This window comes from Azolla caroliniana, unplaced genomic scaffold (assembly GCF_043228905.1).
Source record: "Azolla caroliniana isolate FFs.n. ecotype wild unplaced genomic scaffold, voAzoCaro1.0.p SCAF_22, whole genome shotgun sequence".
In the NCBI taxonomy this organism is placed as follows: Eukaryota; Viridiplantae; Streptophyta; class Polypodiopsida; order Salviniales; family Salviniaceae; genus Azolla; species Azolla caroliniana.
Genome location: NW_028230457.1, coordinates 11,318,314 through 11,338,192, shown reverse-complemented (window position 1 = coordinate 11,338,192; position 19,879 = coordinate 11,318,314). Strand labels below are relative to the sequence as shown.

Here is a 19,879-nt window from a genome sequence, read left to right as displayed (position 1 = left end):
GTCTGAACCAAATCTCTGTACTTTGTACCCAAAGTGCTTATCAAAACCAACATAATACTAAGCAACAACTTTGAAATCCAAATGTGTGGATATTTATATTGTTGCTCCCTCTAAGTGTATACCAACATATTCATGATATACATCCTATAAAGGAGATTTTAGAAAGAGGCAGAAAACATAGTACAATGGTCCATGGGTTTCAGATCCTCGATGGCACAAATATATCACTTCGAGAATACTTCCACACAACTCCGCAAAATGCCATGCATTCTCTCATTCTCTCTAGGTCACCAATTGTCTCATGCGCCAAAGTTGGCCTTAGAAGACGTTAATATATCTTTCTTTCTTTCTCTATAAGTCACATTTGACCTCCGAAGACGATAATATAATCTATCAATCAATCTCAGGTCATATTGATCTCAGATGATAAATGAATGAGTGGGTGGTCAAGAAAAGGAGCAGCAGGAGCATCACTTTGACTCCAGACACAAACAAAAAAGAGAAGAAAGAAAGAAAGAAGTGAAGGAAACCATCATAATAAATCTGAACCGTTGATGATGGGCGATAGATTAGACGGTTGAAAAGGGAGGAAAAAAGTCCCCACTGCTTCCCCTGTTTCCTGTTGTTTCTACTGTTGCATCGACGGATCTTCTTCTTCTTCTTTTGCCCAATCGTCATCCCTGTCAAGCTTCAATCCGACATCTTCTCTCAGTTCCTGTTTGGCATATCCACTCAAGTGGAGTGTTGAACGAGCAAGCTCAACCGGATCCGGATCGGTTGAATAGGTTTACGCACCTCGGGTGCTTCATCGAGGAAGAAGGCTGGATAATCGTGCAAGGGCACAAAGAAGGGAGGATGTTCATCCTCAACATTAATGACGTTGGCACCGCCATGTTTGCCAAAGTACAGAAGATTGACTCAGACATCGATCTCTCGCATTAGCGGATCGACCACGTCAATTACCGGAGGTTTCAAGACTTGTAATCGAAATAGGTTGTGTTCGGTTTGCCAAAATTCAGTGGCCGGAAGGCCCAAGTTTGTGAAGCCTGCCAACTCGGGAAGCAACACCTGCTTCCATTCCCCATCGAACGAAACCGGAGCCGTAACAAGCTCGATCTAATACATTCGGATGTATGGGGACCGACACAGAACGTTAGTCTTGGCGGGAGTCAGTATTTCGTCTCCTTCATCGACGACTACGACCGACACACATGGATCTACCTCATTGGGAGGAAGAGAGAAGTCTTCGAATGTTTCCGAAACCTTCAAGGAGACGGTTCACACGCAAAGAGAAGGGGAAGAAGAAGATGTCGGAATACGAAACCGATAATGTTGAGTCGGATTGGAGCGAATACGACTCTGGCAAGGATGAAGGCGGATCTTCGGGAACGAAGTCTGAACCGGCCAAGAAGGGCCCCAAATCGGGTGATGACAAGTTACGCCAGTCTTCTTGCCAGAAGAACCCCGTTACGCGGTACGGGTACAATGAGTACATGGTGCATCATTATGTATAGATGACCAAAGTGGCGGAAGTGTGTGAGCCAGAGAGCTATGCAGAAGCGGCAAAGGACGCAAATTGGTGTGCCGCTATGGAAGAAGAAATGTGGGCACTCGATGCCAACGACACATGGGACCTCGTTGACCCTCCCCGACATTGTAAACCGACGGTTCGGTTAACCGGTACAAGGCCCGGTTAGTGACGAAGGGATATGCACTGACCCACAAAATCGACTACGACGAGATCTTCGCTCCGGTAGCGAAGATGACGACAATTCGTGTGGTATTGGTGGTTGCTGCGGCAAGGGGGTGACATCTTCACTAGATGGACATGAAGAATACATTTCTTCAAGGCGACCTTCAAGAACGGGTCTATATGATCCAACTTCCCGATTTTCAGTCGGAGATGAACAAGTCGGCAGTGTGCCGGCTTAAGAAGTCACTTTACTGTCTAAAACAAGCCCCCCGAGCTTGGAATGCGAAGATCACGCACCGGTTGCGTAAGATGGGGTTTGTGACCTCTAAATCCGACTCATTGTTGTTCATCCAACAAGGTCCGGATGGTTCGGTTTGCATCTTACTTTATGTAGATGATTTAGTCATCACCGAACCCGGACTCAATGAAATTGGCCGAGTGAAGTCCCAGTTGTCGAACGCATTTCAGATGAAGGACCTGGGGGACCTTCATTATTTTCTTGGGATTGAGGTGATCCGAACCCCCGACGGCATATTGCTCTTGCAACGCCATTATGTGTTGAATATGATGTACAAGTTCAACATGAAGGAATGCCGACCGATCTCCACACCCCTAGATCGGAACCAAAAGCTCTGTCTCAACTCCGAACCGGCCTGCGATGAGAAACGGTTTTGACAAATAGTCAGAAGCCTGATATACTTGACAATCACCCGACCCGACATCAATTATCCAGTTGGAGTGATCAACCAGTTCATGCAAAAGCCGACCGTCGAGCACCTTCAGTGCGCACACCAGATACTTTGGTATGTTAGCGGCACGAAGGACCGGGGACTATTATACTGACACGGTATAACTAAAGAGCTAGTCAGATACACAGATGCCGATTGGGCTGGTGATGCATTGGATCGCCGATCCACCTCCGGTTACATGTTTTCTCTTGGTAGCGCAGCTCTTGTGTGGAGCAGCAAAAAGCAGCCAACGGTGGCTCTATCGAGCATTGAGGCTAAATACCGGGGTGCTACCAATGCCACCTATGAAGCCATCTGGCTTCGACGACTACTGCAAGACCTGCGGATTGAGGTATCGACCCCGATCTTGATCTACTGTGACAACATGAGCAACATTTAGCTCACCAAGAACCCCGTGTTCCATGCTCGGACGAAGCACATAGAAGTCCACTATCACTTTGTGCGTAAGCGGGTTTTGAGTGGTGAAGTCGAACTTCGGTATGTTCAGACAGATCAGCAGGTTGCCGACATCTTCACCAAACCGCTCGGATCAGAAAAGTTGCAACACTTCACCGAAATGCTTGGTGTACAACATCTTGATGTGCCGCACTTGAGGGGGAGAACAGGAACGGGCAAAGGCACCAATGATGGCACTAGACAAGGAGCCAGAGAGGAAGAAAGGACCAAGGGGGGAGATGAGCAGAAAAGGGTAGCCGAGTCGACCGAAGGAGTCGGCACATCCAAACAAGTTGGGCAAGCGACAATGGTGGCAGAGTCAAGAAGGACAGAGCCGATCGGAAGAAGGCCAAGACCCAGACATGGTCCGATGTGGTGAAGGGCCTAAAAACGGAAGACGAGTTGGAAACTACCAACTCGAACAAGAGCTGGAACGAATCGGAGAAAGCCGATTCGGAGAAGCCGGATCAACTAAAGGCTAACCGGACGAGAAGGCAGCAGAAGTCGAGACCAACACGAAGGAACAGATGGGTCGACAAGCGTCAGAGTCATAACAACGAAGGAGCTGAAATTGGCCTGTTGAGCAGACAAGCTGACTGAGGAGGTCGAGGTGCACAGAACCAAAAGGGTCAAGGCAAACAGGACCGGACCGGACGAGGAGCGCGAGCAAGGCGGAGCAACGCCAAAAGGAGCCGGGTAGAAGAACCGACTGCCACAGACAAGGACATCATGATCCAACCTCAAGTTGAGCTTGAGGGGGAGTGTTGAGTAAGCAAGCTCAACCGGATCCGGATCGGTATCCAGATACAACTGGCCGGATCGGTGAGATGGATTGGAGAGCCGGATTCGAGCGGGAACCGGAAACCTAGTAGTAGCCTAGACTACTATGTAATCATTGTCTCGTAGTTAGTGTCAATCGCTCGTATGAGCATTGAAGTACCTGTCAGTACTTCAATCAGTCTTTTATGGACTTTGTATAATTAAATAGTGTTGTTATAGCACATTGTATGTACAGAGTTTTAGAGTTATTTTGAATTGAGTTTATGTTTTGCTCTCTCTCTCTCTCTCTCTCTTTCTCTCTCTCTCTCTCTCCCGCGTATACTCTCTATGTATTAAGCTTCTCCATTAAACCTCTTATTATTTGTTGCTATCCGGCTGAGCCGGTTCTGTCTAAACGTTTCTGCACATTTTCTTTAACATGGAGCCCACAACATAGAGCCAAGGGGTGATTGAGAATCAACTGCGTGTCAGCAATCGGCTGAGGATACAACCGATTGGGAGTCGGTTGAGCGCCAAATTGGCTCACGGCCAAAAAGGGGAAAAGTTATAATTATGTATGATTAGCTTTATATATGTGTGTTTGTATGCCCTTTTTTCTTTTGTATGTTTTTTTTGTGTGTGTGTGTGTGTGAACACAGGTACATAGACGTTGGACAAGAAGGAGGAAAACATAAAAAGGAGAAAGGGGAAACAGAGCGTGATCTGATTTTCTAAGAGAACACAGAGCAAAGCAGAAACAAAGAGAAAAAACAGAAAATAGAGAAGAAAACAGAGAATGAAAGAGTGAGGAGACAGAGACCTGTGAGGAGTTGGTCATGCTGACAGAGAACCACAACTGTGCAACACCTCTCCTGTCTACTCGCATCAGGTTATTTTGTTTCGTGTTGTTTTCTTGTTTCCTATTTTGCTAGTTTTTCTATCCACCTAGTTGGGTGAAGAATAATAAGGTTATTTGCTTGGTTTATCCACCCAATCGGGTGAGGATAGTAGCAAAGGTTGTTGCCTTGAAGCTAATATATTTCCTCTAGACAAAAACGTAGAGAGACTAGCACATTCCTTGTGCTTATTGTTGTTGGTTTATCCACCTGATCAGGTGACGATTGTAGCCAAGGTTGTTGCCTTGAGGCTAGCACATTCCTTGTGCTTATTGTTGTTGTATCCACCCAATTGGGTGAAGATTGTAGCCAAGGCTATTGCCTTGAGGCTAGGACATTTCTCTAGTCAAAACGTAGAGAGGTCGTACTTAGTTTGTAATATTTGTTATTCTATCCACCCGATTGGGTGAAGGTTGTAACCAAGGTCATTGCCTTGAGGTAGATACACTCCTCTAGTGAGGTCGTATTCCATTGTACTCAAAGATATAGTGAAGTTGTTTGGAACCTACAGTTCCTGTGGTTTTTCCCTATTTTGGGTTTTCCATGTTAAAATTTTTGGTGTACACTCATTTCCGTCTGGTGGTTTCATCTAGTGTTAATTAGTGTTTGAAGTTTTAATCATCCTGATTTAGTCTCATATTCCCATCAAGGAAGAGGAGCAGCAGGAGCATCACTTTGATTCGAACTCGAGACACAAACAAAAAAGAGAAGAAAGAAAGAGAGAAAGAAAGAAGTGAAGGAAAGCATCAGAATCAATCTGAACCGTTGATGATGGGCGATAGATCGGACGGTTGAAAAGGGAGGAAAAGGGTCCCCCCCTGCTTCCTCTGCTTCCCCTGCTTCCTGCTGTTTCTGCTGCTGCATCGACGGATCTTCTTCTTCTTCTTCTTTCGCCCAATCGCCATCCCTGTCGAGCTTCGATCCGACCTCTTCTCTCAGTTCCTCCCACTCCGAGCGATGTCTTCCCCTGCAGAGTAAGCTTACCCCCCCCCCCCCCCCCCTTCTTTTTCTCTCATCCTTCCAAAATTATAAATAAAAACAGAATTCATTCTGTTCCTAATTGCTTGCTTTCTTTCCTTTCTCTCTTTCTCTCTCAATGATTTCATAGATAGATAGATAGATAGATAGATACCTACATACACACATACATGCATAGTTAGGTACGCACGTTTATACCATAATGTGATCTGCAAAGATGTTTGGTTATGAATGTGCACAATTGTTGGCATGGGGGCGTATACAGAATAGCTGCGTATATGGAAAAAAAAATGTCATGCTTAATATACAGTAGATATAAAACAGAATGCATTCCATGTTTAAGCTCACTTTCCATATCTTTTTTATTTATTTATTTTTTGAATTCTCTTCAGTTACTACAAATCGTTACCACCTGTGAGCAAGGCCTTTGGAACAATCTGTTTCTTGATGACTGTCGGTTACCAGATTGGCTTACTAAATGTAAACCACATCTATCTGGATTATGAAGAGGTTTTCTATCGGTTTCAGGTTGTGCCCCCATCTCCCAATACACTATAGATTTTACTGCTATTTTAAATATTAATATATTAACATTGTTTACAAGTGATATTAAAAAAAACGCATTTTTAGTTCTTTTTCATGCATTCCACAGGTGTGGAGACTGTTGACAAACTTTTTCTTCCTGGGGAAGTTCTCAATGGTTTTTGGAATTCGGTTAATAATGATGTAAGTGTAATGTCGTTTGCTTTTTTAAAATGCCTGTGGGTGATCTCAAAGAATGGATGGAGTGAGAAAGAATTTGAATGGATTTAGATTCTACGAAGTCTTTGTTTTTGTAAGCGAATTGCCTGAGCTAAGGATTCCTTAGTACAATCTCAGTATATTCTTATCCGAGGTATACATTCGGAAATGTTGCGCAAATGTAAAAGTCATAAAAAAGAAACTGGGATGCATGAGACACTCAAAATTTAGGCGAATCTCAGAAAGTATGTATGATATTTAAAAGCTTTTGCAGTCTCAGTTGAGAATATGTGAGAAGCACCACATTGTTTCTGTAAATCAGAGGCGATAATGTTTCCATGAAATCACCAGTGTGATTCTTTCTCATGTTCTTATAAAGTTGCTTGTATGAACTCTTTTAGTTGGTCAATGTATAGACGGCCTGTAGTAGGTGATACAGGAATTCTTGTCTCATTCCAATAATGCCCTGGAACTCTTAGAAACGCCTTATCTGGTCTTCAAATTGTATTATTTGCTTGTATATCTGGGCCACCATTGCCATCCTTGTTTGTACTTGAGGTTTTGCCGTTCTTTCCCATAAATTTGTCCTTAGAATTTTGTCAAAAGACTTCTGGAAATATATAAGGCAACAAAATATTGGCTTTCCTTTAAGTCGATTCTCTTCCATTATTACCTGCAGTCAAATCGGATGATCAATATTGCTGTCTTTTGGTCGGAAAACAGATGTGTTTTTCAGTCCATTCACTTGAGTTGATGTTCAGAAGTACCAACTTCAGAGTTCAACCATAGAAAGTTTCACCATGATTGTGTGATGTTGGTGATCTGATCTCTATTTCCTCTGACGTATGATGTCGTGATCTAAATATTGTTTTGATCTTGAGGTAAAACTGGTGCTACTTCCTTTGGAATGAAGTGTATTAGACCATTTTGACATTTTTTTAATGTGAATGAAGTGTATCTATAGCCATGGCATTTTGAAGTTTTTTTCATGCTTTTTGTTACCTCTTTGAGCTTCCATGTGCTCTAAGAGAAACGTGTTGTTCATTGGTCTTTTGTCCTTCACGGCTCCACATATGTGAAGATTTAAGCTGAAGAGAAATCTCCCTTTAATTCCGTGCGCTGTTCTTTTGGTAGCTCTCTAGGCCCCTGCTGGGTCCTTTTGAAGACATAATGTATCTTGTGCTGCTTTATGAAGTTCATATTGTCTTTGCTTTTTCCTTTTGCTGGATATGGTTTTCCCTTGCTACATTTTTCCCATGTTTTCTCATGTTGAGAATGGTCTTGAACTTGTATTTAGCTGCTTTACTTTCATCATTGAACCATATGTTACGAGGTGGTGCTTTTAGATGCCCACTATGTGTTCGGTAGCTTCACACAAATGCATTTTTGAAGATCAACCATGATTTCTCAATATTGCATGGAATGTAGTGATGTATGAACAATTCCACTAATGCGGCAGCATAAAGACTTTAGTTTTACCCTTAGTGTATGAGCAATCTGAGGCATGGATTGGTTTGGTTTCCATATGTCATGATGATTTTATCCTTATGTGTACATGCATGCCATCCAAACTTGGGGATCTACAACCAACTTCAAATTTTTGAATGAGATGGGATGCATTACAGTTGCTTCACGATCCCTCAATGAAATGATGCCAAACTACAAAACTATCTTCTTCTCTGAAATGGCAAAGCACACTCACCCATAGATGATAGTCCCCATCCATGTATCTGCCATCCACACACCATTTGTAACTATCGTTTAAACTTTCAAAGAGTTTCAACCATGTCCTTGACTATGAAGCAGCATGATCTTCCCTATGCATTTGTTTCCATCTTTTTGTGGAAGACATCCCAGGCTAACTCTAGAGGAGACTTAGCTCCGCTCTTTGGCTCCTGCAGAATAGACTTCTCATGTTGATTGTGGATCAGGCAATCCTCATACTTTGCAATATTGAAAAACTCAGGTGCCTGTTGGGGATAAAGGTCCCAATGACTCACCTTTTTGTATATTTTGACCCTTCCATGTGAAAGCTCCATTCGAGAGCTTTCTAGACACATCTTTACTATATTTTTGGCCCCAATTTGGGGGGTTATAGGCATTTACATGATCTTTATAACTTTTGATCATTGGCCATTTGTGAACATGCCAAAATGACCTAAAGGTTACTTATCCCAAACCTCTCATCATGAGATAGGGACTTTAGCGGCTAGGGTTTCCTCTCCATTTTATGTACTGTCTTCTCTACTTTCTCTCTCCTCACACAGCGACCCACTCCCTTTGTATTTTGGATCTGACCACCCCATCATCATCTCTCTTTCAGTGACCAAAGTGCCTATGCTACAACTTAGAATCAGATACGCTCTTGCACTCATTCCCAACTAATGAATGCAACACAAAGAAGTTCACTTCTCTTTCTGTATATTCACGTAGTTGTTTAGTGCTGCGATGGATTTCTGCTCTTGACTTCCAGAAAACTTATGGTATAGCCAATATTCAGCATTTGCCAATCATCTTATCATTGGTCAAATTGGTCTTTTATCTCAGTGCAAGGAGTCTACCAGTGACCCACACACGAGCACTCATTCCCAAGGCCTTTTCACTCAACACTACTAGTTTCTTTCACTATCCTCAATTCCACTCGTTCATCTTAAGTTGAACGTGTGAAAGCCTTCTCGGCTGACCCCGAATGAGAGGGTTCTGACTCTTAGCTTTTGACATTGCAGTTGCTGGCCATATATCCCCGTCTACCACACTTGTGGCACTTTTGCGGTAACGCTTTGTGTTTCTACCAAAACTCAAAATCCATATTTGACTTATTCCAAATCTCCACCCACAACTATCCCTGTTGAATAATGCTAAAAATTCGTGAAGGAAAGTGGAGGCATGGTAGTTGTGGATATGTCTTCATGCAGAAAGCTCTAATACATAGTGGCTCATGTCTTATGGAAAGACTTTTGCCATCATCCTGGTTACCCACTGAACTTGTGAAGGTTCTTGCTGGCAAAGTGGGGTGGGCGAATGTGATGTGCAGGTTTTGTTGTTTTTCTCTTCTTTGACTGTACACTGAAATTACATCTGGTGTGCTGTTTGATTTGGTGTTGCTATAGCTTACTATAAAGTGGAAACTGAATTTAGGTGTGATGTTGATTCATTTTTATTAGGTCAAATCTTCTTAAGTTACTCTATTCTTACTGCATGAGCTTGCTTTTATTTATTATTTACAACCCAGAACTGAATGCTGCTGTGAATGCTCGGTTTTGTCAATGTCTACCTCAAGATCTCTAGTGTCTTTAACCTTAAGCTTACTTTCTCAGCCAAAAATGCTCTCATGATCAGGTCCCTATGCCAATGCAATCATGCTTTGTAGGCTAGTATTTGAAATCCATCAATGAAGAGAATCCAAACAAAATCTGCATGACATGTTTCTCATCCTTGGAATATAGGAATAAAGTTTTCATAGTTGCCCAATTGTTATTAAAATTCCTTGAGTCTGTTGATTACATATGTTCGACTTCTTGTATCAAGACTCAGTACTGAGCCGATTTCTGCGTTTCTCATTGTACTCTAAATCTGCATTTCCTATTTTATGCAGAGCGAGGTACGGAGTGCAGCTTGAGAATGGACCGTTTGTTCAACGAACAGCTGATTTTCTCTGGATGTTCATTTTTTCAATGCTCTCTCTTGTGGTGAGATAATCCATATACCTACTTGAACTTTGTTTTGTTTTGGGTAGAAGCATATGCTCATATTTTATTGAAATATCCTAAAGCATATTCCTGTATCTCATTGGAAAATATTTTGTTTCATAAAGGTATTCGGATTGCCTTTACGCCTTTTTTTTCTGGGTCCTTCCGTAATTTTTATGCTCTTATATGTGTGGAGCAGAGAGTTCGCAAGCACTAGTGTGAACATTATGGGTCTTTTCTCTGTACAGGTTTGTTTTCTAGCAATATAAGATGCGTTGAATGGGGTAAAATGTTGCTTTAGAAGTAATTGATAAAGTCGTGCTTTTAATTTACAGGGATTCTACTTGCCTTGGGCTATGTTAGGGATGAACATCATATTTGGCTCACCTATTCTGCCCGATTTGATGGGAATTATAGTTGGACATCTATACCACTTTCTGACGGTTCTACATCCACGCAATGGGGGACGCAATTATTTGAAGACTCCCCTTTGGGTGTATCCTTGGATTTCCTTCTTTTTGTTTTGTTCTTGGATTTTAGTTCTCGGAAGTTGGGAGGTAAAAAGCTGTGATATACACCTTTGTTTTTCAATTCTCCAAATGCCTTTGGGGCCAAAAAACACGAGGATGTTTCAGCTTCTTGAAATTGCATTGCATGACTTATAGAGTAGTTTAATGGAATTCTACAACGGAATGGGTATGTTGGAGAAATTTTTAAAACAAAAGGGAGTGGCTATTAAAAAAAGGGGGCATTTTAGAAGATCTGGGAAATGTGAGTAGTGTATTTTATTGACGTTCATGATCCCTTAAATGTAGGGAATGGAAGATATTCCTTAATTGTATTCCCAGACATAAGCTTGTCCTAAGGTGGTTAAATGTACGTCCTCAGGTAGGCAACCATCAAACAACTCAACAGCCAGCAAACAGAGGAACTGCTTTTACTGGTAGGAGTTACCGACTACAGTGATTGTATTAGTTTTCCGTATGAAGTGATGACCATCAAATCCTCTCACTACTAAAGAGAACTTCACAAATGTAATTATGGGTGATCCCAGTCCTGAGCCATTGAGACCCAATTTAAATTAATTTGCGAGTCAAATCACAACTTGGTTTCCACTTTTTGTGTTTGATTGATGAGAAGTTACATATGGGTGGAAAACAAAACAAGTTTGCAAATGTTTTAGTCATTTAGTATTATAATGCACATATTCTAGCAATAGAAATTTCTTTGAGAAGTCACAATTTTCAGAGCCTTTTGAATGTTTAATGGCTCTGGGAATGTAGCATTAAAAAATTGAGAAAATGCTGCCTATCCTGATCATAGATGCACCCAACCTAATGATTTGCAAAAGATTGAGGAGTTTTTTATGTTGTTTTGATTACAAAAAGAAGAAAATTTGATTGGTTTTTTATGTTTGCAATCAAGTGAATGTGCCTTGTTTGGAACTAACAATTTCTTTCATGTTGGTGCATCCATAAGAGCATTATCGATCAACATTACATATAAAAGTGATACATTCACTTGATTTAGAAAAATTGCCATAAACATTGATGTGTATGGTGTATCAAAGTATGGATTTTGAGCTTACAAGGATTAGAGTAGTCAACACATGGATGGGAATTTTGTTTCCATCACCTCTAGTGAGGGCAAGTTATCAACTGATGAAAGAAATTTGGCTCAAATTGAGACTTCCTTTTCCACTAAGTGATTGTTGCTTAAGGACCTTATTGTACGATCTGGGCTGTTTCCGTCTCGACTTCGGAAGTCTGTCTGTACAAACCCATGGCCCGTATTTGGAGTTAAAACATGTGAACTTGATAGTCTCCATTCATCGTCGTTCCAATCAATGTTTCATCATAATGAACATTGAAAAGAAATGCATAATGAGCTTCAAAGGACATATCATAAACAAGGCTAGGATTTATGATCCCTCTAGCATTAATTTTTCCATAGCTTAATAGAAATGGATTGGCCTCAACTTGAGGATACCTTACGTTGCTTGCATTTCCTACATAACAGGGATTTACTTGTGAATCATTTGTCTTAGATTTCTTGACATGATGTTTTGGCATAGACATAAAAATTTTCCTACTTGTTGCCAATGTCGGAGCATCTATCAGGTGTGGATTGCCCTCCATTGCCATCATCCTTAAAAGCTTTTAGCCTTGGGCCAAATTACTGATACCAGCTTTGTTTCTGTCCTTGGTGTGTTGCAAGCTAGGTAAATGGTTAATTACTGATACCAGCTTCCCCATATGTTTTAGCACAATGTTCACAAACTAAAAACATTGTGAAGTCTTGAATGCAATTGGCATTAACATCATTACTCAGAAACATCTCTCGATAACATCATTTTGGGAAACATCTCTTGATAACATCAAATCTGGGAAACATCTCTCGATAACATAATTACTCGGAAACATCTCTCTTCTTGAGTGCAGTTAAGGGTGCAAACATGCCATACATAATGATGGTGTATTTGTTTCCTTAGTTTTTTGTTCACAACATGGTTTTGACATTACATTGTAGCAAAATTTAATAATATAAACATAATTGGATTTGATGGGTGATTTTGAGGTTTCTTAATTTTAATTCAAAGACTTTCCTTTGGATCTCTTATAAAAATGGGGGAATCACAATCTAACATTTTATTCAATTTTTGTCTACATTTGGTTAGGCTTTGTTTTGATGGATTGATTTATTTATGTAATGTCAATGTTCCGTTTTTTTGTCTTCCTTTTCCCTCTTTTCTTTACCGATAAGGTAAGTTGTGAAATCATGAGAAAGAACTCCCATACATTTGTTAGAAATTTTTATTAGAGCCTTCTACATGTTTAAGTTCGTTTTGCCCTCTTTATAAAAACATATTTTGAACTAGTGAAGAGAAATTTTGATTGTCATTTAGTGAATGAGGAAAATAATACAAATACATATGTTTTTCTCATTTACTAATCGTAAATTTAGAGATAGATCATGAGATGAGGGAAAAGGCATATTTGGTGTAACTTCTTCATTGAAAGATTACATGGCTACATTGAATTTCTTTCATCAACTTGAATATATTAACTTCACCAACAAATCATCATTGAAAATGAAGTTTGATATCTGTGGACTAGAAAAGCAATAAATCGTAAAGGTGACATAGTCACATTGTGCATAAACGTGTGACGTCTTGTCATATTGTATATAAATTAATGAAAGTAAACCATTTTTGTAACGATTTAAGTCTCAGTGTTCCCATAAGTGGCATTTTGTTTTTTGACATTTCTCTCTTAATCTTTTTCTAGACATGAGTGTAGGCCATATCTATATTAAAGAAGACATTACGTGTCAAGGCATGCCATAGAAGCATCAAGTCCCTAATTTGAGGGTAGAATGATGTCTTCAATGTAAACTTGTTTTCTGGTTGCTTTAGGCAGATTGCTTACTTTTAGGTTCGGTTGGATGTTACTAGTGGAGGCATTGCATGTTATGAGAATGCACAATTATTTTATGTTTTGTTCCCAAAAGAAGAAGTTTCATCAAACAATAAGAAATTTCTAAGATGTGGTCTACAAGAATTGATCATTGAACTAATTGCTCAAGGACTGATCAAAACCTTTGTTATTTCATCAAATAAATCCAAAACAGGCTGATTTTGATTAGGTTCCAAATTAATTAGTACGGGCATGGAATTAACCAAAGAAGAAGAAGAAATGCAAAAGAATAGACAGTAATGGGAACCAACCATGATGCTTGGCTTACAAAAGAAGAGATTCTAACATTTTTGCCAAAAAAATAAAAGTTGGCATGGCATTGTAGCAAATTTTGGCGATAATATGATATATAAACTTTCCTAGCTAGTACTCTCTCTGTCTCTCTTATGGAAGCTCAATGTTTTTCATGCGATTCTATACACAATGGCATCGTACATTTCACAAAGGGATGATGAGACAATTATTTCATGCACATGCAAGCTTGAGATAGTCATGTGAGCATGGTAGTGCATGTTGTCAAGGGGCCGTGTCACTAGGATGAAGGTTCAACTTTGTCGATCTAAAACAATAAAGTAATATGTTATGAAGTACCCAACCGTATAGAACAATTAGAAAGTGCCTAAACATGAAAACTTAATGGAATGACCCAAAAAAGTATTTAAGGCATGTTACATGACATCTTTTAGATTTTCATAAAAGTCAATACCTTATGCTTCTTTTGGATTATGCAATGCTAAAATGTATAGAAACCACCTTTATTAAGTTTAGTCATTTCGATTTGTCTTTATTATAACAATATCACTATCTATCAAAAAATAAGCATAAATGAGAGAAAGGATATGTTCTTCACTTAGGAAGTTGAGTGTGTCTTATCTCAATGTATTTCTGTCTTGGGATGTTTTGGTACTAGGTTTCCAGCGTGGGCCTCGCATAGACGGTTAGTTTTCTTTCTTGAGAAACAAAAAACCCAGCTTCCATGCCAATATAGATATGCAAATGAGATTGGGGAAAAAGAAGGGCAACCTAAAAATTGAAAACAGTATGTTCTTTTTTCTTATTTTCAATATGGGTTTGGCAAGCCTATGCATATGAAGGATTAAGGGGGAGTTCCCACATGGGGGACACGGGTTTTGTCTTGAAAACAAAAAGGTTGATGACTTGTATGCCGAGAACTACACCAAGACCAGGGGAAACAAAGAGATTCCAAAAAACCGCACTCAAGATTTGGTTAGATTATAGTAACATGTGCATGTGCTATGAGTGTTGATCAGGGGTTAGACGAGGCTTGTATATATATGTATGTTATATAATTGAATGGAAGTTGTATGCCAAAGTCATGCAGTCAATATCTGTGGGAGTGTAGTTGAGGCTGCGAGGGCTGAGTGACGATTCCATTGGGATCGTTCGATTTGTTTTGTTTTTTAATTTCTTTTGTGGAAAAGGAATATGTCGATCGAAAGTCAAATGGCTAACAATAGAATACATATTTTGGGTAAGTGAATGAAAGAAAGAGTTGACTCCTATTTTGTTCATATCACATTGGCTTTTTGACTTTCATTATAGGATCCATTTCATTAATCTATAACGAATAAAGAATGAATGAATGAAGGTATTGCAAATGCTCTGTTCTTTGAGACAAACAATCCATGGTTTCTTCTCCTCTTACTATGGCTGTTGCTAGTACTACATACCAACATATCATCTATCATCATTTCATGGATTTGATAACCCTTCCAAGTTCTGGTAGACTTACTACAATCCTTCATGGTGGGTTCCTTCTTGTATTTCTTGTTCTAATCCCATGCTTGAGTTTGAACCCCCATGGTATGATTCGACTTACCTCCGCGGCATCCATATCCACACTCGAAGCACCTTTCGCAGTATCAGCCATGAACTATGTGGATACCCAAGGGACTTTTCTAATCTCACAGAACCAGTTGTTCACCCTCACATTCTTCACCCAATTTACTAGAGGCGGAGGCGGAGATGGAGATGGAGACATTGTCTACCTTTGCATCATTCATGCCCCGTCTCAACAAATCATATGGACGGCAAACCCCGATTCACCTGTCTCTTCCTCGGATCAGCTCCAGCTCTCCATCGATGGCAATCTTGCCCTTGTTCATGCCCCCACTGCCAATGGATCCTCCGCTAACACATCCATATATTGGTCCACCAACACCATCGGGCTAGGCGCAAAAAGGATGATGATCCGAGACGCCGGCAATCTGGTCCTCTTGGATGAGTCCAATAGCACTGTATTGTGGCAAAGCTTTGATCACCCAACAGATACACTCCTTTGTGGTCAGACCTTTAGAGCTGGTATGATCCTTAGGAGTAGTAGTATGTCCAACAGAAATCTCTCTTCTGGGCCTTATTCCTTGTCGCTCGTAGAGGGAGACCTACAACTTTCGGTTACATCGCTATCATCACAATCTTTGCCTTACTGGAGCATGTCGCACGATCCTCGGCATGTGCAGCTTGGGAGTGGAGTATCCAGCCATGCTTTACTCGGTCCCGGCATGCTAACCCTTGTTAAGGATGAGGATGGCACCCCGGTTTCGTCAATCACTTGGACCAGCAATGCTTCAATATGTAGAGCTTATTTGAAACATGATGGGAGTTTGCAAATCGAGGTGTACTCTTTGGTTAATGTGTGGACGACACAATTCGCTGCTCCAGAAGGTGAGTGCGACCTCCCTCTACATTGTGGCACCAGTGGTATTTGTAGCTCCACTGGGCAATGCAGCTGCCCTGACAACTTCCAACCCCTTGATACCGAAGACATCACTAGAGGTTGTACTGGTTTATCCCACCATTCTTGCACCAATGTGTCGAGTGCGAGCGTAAGGTTCGATCAAGTCGGTGATGGTCTCGAGTATTTCTTGAATCGATATGAGACGCCTGTTACAGTGTCCAGAGGGATTGATGATTGCAAGCAACTATGCTTGCAAAATTGCTCTTGTAGCTACTTTTTCTTCTACAATGACTCCGCGGGTTGCTTTCTCATTAACCACTCCGAGCTAGGAACTGTACAAAGAACTGGAACACTTGGCCACACTTTATACATGAAGACAGATCTTGAGGTGCTTGATAAGAAGACTGCTAGTAGTCCCCAAGCATCTGATTTTCCATCCTTTGCTCTTCCAATCATTATGGCCAGCATTGTGTGTTTGATTTTTGTTGCCGCGTGCGGATTATCATTCTGGTTCCTGAAGGGGAAGATGAAGATAAATTTATCCAGCAAAAAATTGTATGTCGATACCAAGGCAGACTACAATTCCTTTTTGGTATCAATCCCCGGTTTGCCGACCCGATTCAGCTTCAAAGAGCTTCAAATTGCCACAAATGGGTTCAACACAAAGCTTGGAGAAGGCGGATTCGGTTCGGTGTACGAAGGCACGATGCCAGATGGAACGAAAATAGCTGTAAAACGGCTAGAGGCCATCGGTCAAGGCCAGAAGGAATTCCAAGCAGAGATCAGCATTATTGGACAAATCAACCATGTCCATTTAGTGAAACTTCATGGGTTCTGCATGGAAGGACCTCACCGCCTTTTGGTTTATGAGTTCATGCCTCATGGATCCCTCGATAAATGTCTCTTCATCGAAGATAGTGACAAGATCAAATGGAAACCTGTACTAGACTGGCAGACCAGGTACCGGATTGCCCTGGGTACGGCCCGGGGATTGGCGTATCTGCACGACGACTGCAGAGAGAAGATCATCCATTGTGATATCAAGCCGGAGAACATCCTCCTCGATGAGAATTACAATGCCAAGGTGTCTGATTTTGGTCTCGCCAAGCTCATACATAAACAAGAGCAAAATCACGTGTTTACGACCATGAGAGGAACGAGAGGGTACCTTGCACCAGAGTGGGTGATGAACCTGGCGATCTCGGAGAAGAGTGATGTGTATAGTTTTGGGATGGTATTGCTTGAGATCGTGAGCGGTCGTAGGAACATTTGGGGCCAGAGATCAGAGGAGACTTATTTTCCTTTGTATGCATTCGACCAAATGCAAAAGGATGAACTTGAGCTACTTCTTGATGAGAAGCTAAGGGGAAGTGTGCCGAAAGATGAGATTCGTATACTGGTAAGAGTTGCATTGTGGTGCATTCAAGAGGAGATCTCATCGAGGCCATCCATGGCAACAGTAGTAGAGATGTTGGAAAGGAAGATGGAGATTCCCAATCCCCCATTCTCCCCACTCTTCGCCGCAAGAATGCATGCTCACCTTGTCGAGGCCATGAACACCGTTATGCATCATTCGAGTTCAAGATCAAACTCATTTTACTTTGATAAGACTTATAGGCACACTAACATGATCTCTGCTATCCAACTATCACAAGCAAGATAATTAGACCATTTACTCTCACCAGTACTGGTCATTTAAGTGTTAAAAATCCTCTTGTAAAAAAACTATATTTAAAGGTTGTGTTCGTGGTTTCGAGCTTCTTTGATATTGTAACATATCTGCTAATTGAATGTAGCAATGCTGTGAACAATTATTCGTGCATTTGTAATTGACAAAGATATATTTAACAGAAAACAAATCACCACATTTGAAACTGCAGCTAAATCTGGTGAGACATCTCAGTTTTCCTTCAGTGTTCAATTGTTGTATCAGATTTTTGGGAAGACAAATTGCCCATTGACCATATTGTTGGTTGTACAAATGGACATAATTGCCCACCATTGGTCATATTTCTTGTGATTGGTAAACAACATGCTTACTTAGCATTAAGAGTCTGAGTGCTTTAACGATCATTGTCGGATCAACAAGAAACACAACTAACCAAGACTTGGGTATTGCTCCGGCACTAATAATATGGTAAGTTATGGAAATCCTCCAAGGCCATCTCTCTCCAACCATATCTAGCAATCAAGTCATTTCATGCATTCTTAATTTGATTCCTAACATGTGTTGCATTGAGGTATTCAAAGTGTCAATTCTTGTTATTTTGCTCTTGTACTCAAAAGTTTCTGGAATCCTATTTCAACAATTGTAATCCTTATCCAAGTTCTTGTCCTCGATATTCTTGTACACTTGAGCCCATTCAGGTGCTCATGATGACAGTTCTCAGTGTTACTCCCTCTTGGAGGAACACACGGTCGATTACTCCTGAGTAACTGAATCAAGGTAACTGCGGTAGGAAGGAGGGGTAGGTTTCGGGGGTATCCTGCCAAACCCATACTTAGTCTGAGATTCCAGGTACCCGATTATGCAGAGATAGGACGAAAAGAACGATACACTTTATAGTACTTAATGTTTGACACCAACACAGATTTTAATCCCCTCGTGAAATTCTGCTAAAATGAGCCATTTTTTAACATCTCCCTGGAAGTAAAAAAAAGAGAAATTTGACATATTACCTATTTCAAATGTCCCGGTGTTTATTGCTAGTTTAGACGATGACCATGGTTAAGATGCGATTGATGACCTGCTCGATCCAGTGTTGAGAAAAGTTGAGCAGTGCCAATGTCGTTCGGAGGGGCTCCCAGAGGGTCGCGAGAAATGTCTCCTTTAGTTTGTCTGCCGGGATTTGCCAAGCCAGCTGTCCTCGTAAGTTCTGAAACCGAATGATAAATTGTGGAACCGATTCTTCAGGTTCCTGCAACATGGCATAGAACTGGCTCATGAGTTCTCATTTGGGGATCTGCCTATGGAAGAGCCGAATAAATATGTTCCGCAACTCTTGAAATGATGGAAACTCTCCCAAGTTGTGTTGGGAGTACCAATTTGTTGCTTGTCCTTCGAGTGATAAGCCAAACTCTGTGATTTTCGATGTCTCCGTATCAGTTGCGGCCAAGCGTTATGACACGTGGTTAGCTTGCCACATTGTGAGGAAAGCGCGGACATGTGCCTCTGTGTCGGCTTCGTCATTGTATCTCATATATGGGTAAGGCATTGTGTCTATTTCTATTGGGAATAAAGGGCCAGCGTGTCTTTTATTAGTGCACGAGTGTGAACAAACTCGTAGCACACTTTTGACTTGTATATACATAATATCTAAAAACCAAAAAAGAGGTACACTCTTTGTACCCAAGACAGCGTGCATCTCTCTCTCTCTCTCACTCAGACTCTCTCCCTCTCTGTTTTTTACCTAAACCCTAATCCTCGTGCTGCCTTCAAACTGGTATTAGAGCAGGGTTTAGGGTTTAGGGTTTTATGCAGAGAAAAGTTTAGGGTTTTCTGCAGAGCAGAGTTTAGAGTTTTTTGCAAAGCAGAGTTTAGAGTTTTCTGCAAGCAGAGTTTAGGGTTTTCTGCAAGCAGAGTTTAGGGTTTTCTGCAAGCAGAGTTTAAGGTTTTCTGCAGAGCAGAGTTTAAGGTTTTCTGCAGAGCAAAGTTTAAGGTTTTCTGCATAGCAGAGTTTAAGGTTTTCTCCAGAGCAGAGATTAGGGTTTTCTGCAGAGCAAAGTGTAGGGTTTCTACAGAGCAGGTCACGTTTTCTTCAGACC

General features: G+C 41.0%; 1 protein-coding gene and 1 pseudogene across 1 annotated transcript; both read left to right on the top strand.

Annotated features, from left to right (window-relative positions):
* Positions 1-5,415: 5,415 nt before the first annotated feature.
* On the top strand, positions 5,416-11,063 carry DER1 (DERLIN-1). The gene is made up of 7 exons (XM_087337191.1): positions 5,416-5,506; positions 5,903-6,038; positions 6,163-6,236; positions 9,847-9,940; positions 10,066-10,188; positions 10,276-10,436; positions 10,789-11,063. The coding sequence occupies exons 1-7, from the start codon at positions 5,490-5,492 to the stop codon at positions 10,904-10,906; spliced, it is 723 nt and encodes a 240-aa protein (XP_087193317.1). The 5' UTR covers positions 5,416-5,489; the 3' UTR covers positions 10,907-11,063.
* Positions 11,064-15,007: 3,944 nt separating this feature from the next.
* LOC147849995 (G-type lectin S-receptor-like serine/threonine-protein kinase SD2-5 pseudogene) lies at positions 15,008-18,113 on the top strand (annotated as a pseudogene).
* Positions 18,114-19,879: the final 1,766 nt, after the last annotated feature.

Bases quoted from the DNA above. Each gene is read 5' to 3' on its own strand.
- DER1 (XM_087337191.1), top strand. The intron at 6,039-6,162 runs GTTGTGCCCCCA...TGCATTCCACAG, and splicing joins AGGTTTTCTATCGGTTTCAG to GTGTGGAGACTGTTGACAAA. The intron at 9,941-10,065 runs GTGAGATAATCC...TGTTTCATAAAG, and splicing joins TTTCAATGCTCTCTCTTGTG to GTATTCGGATTGCCTTTACG.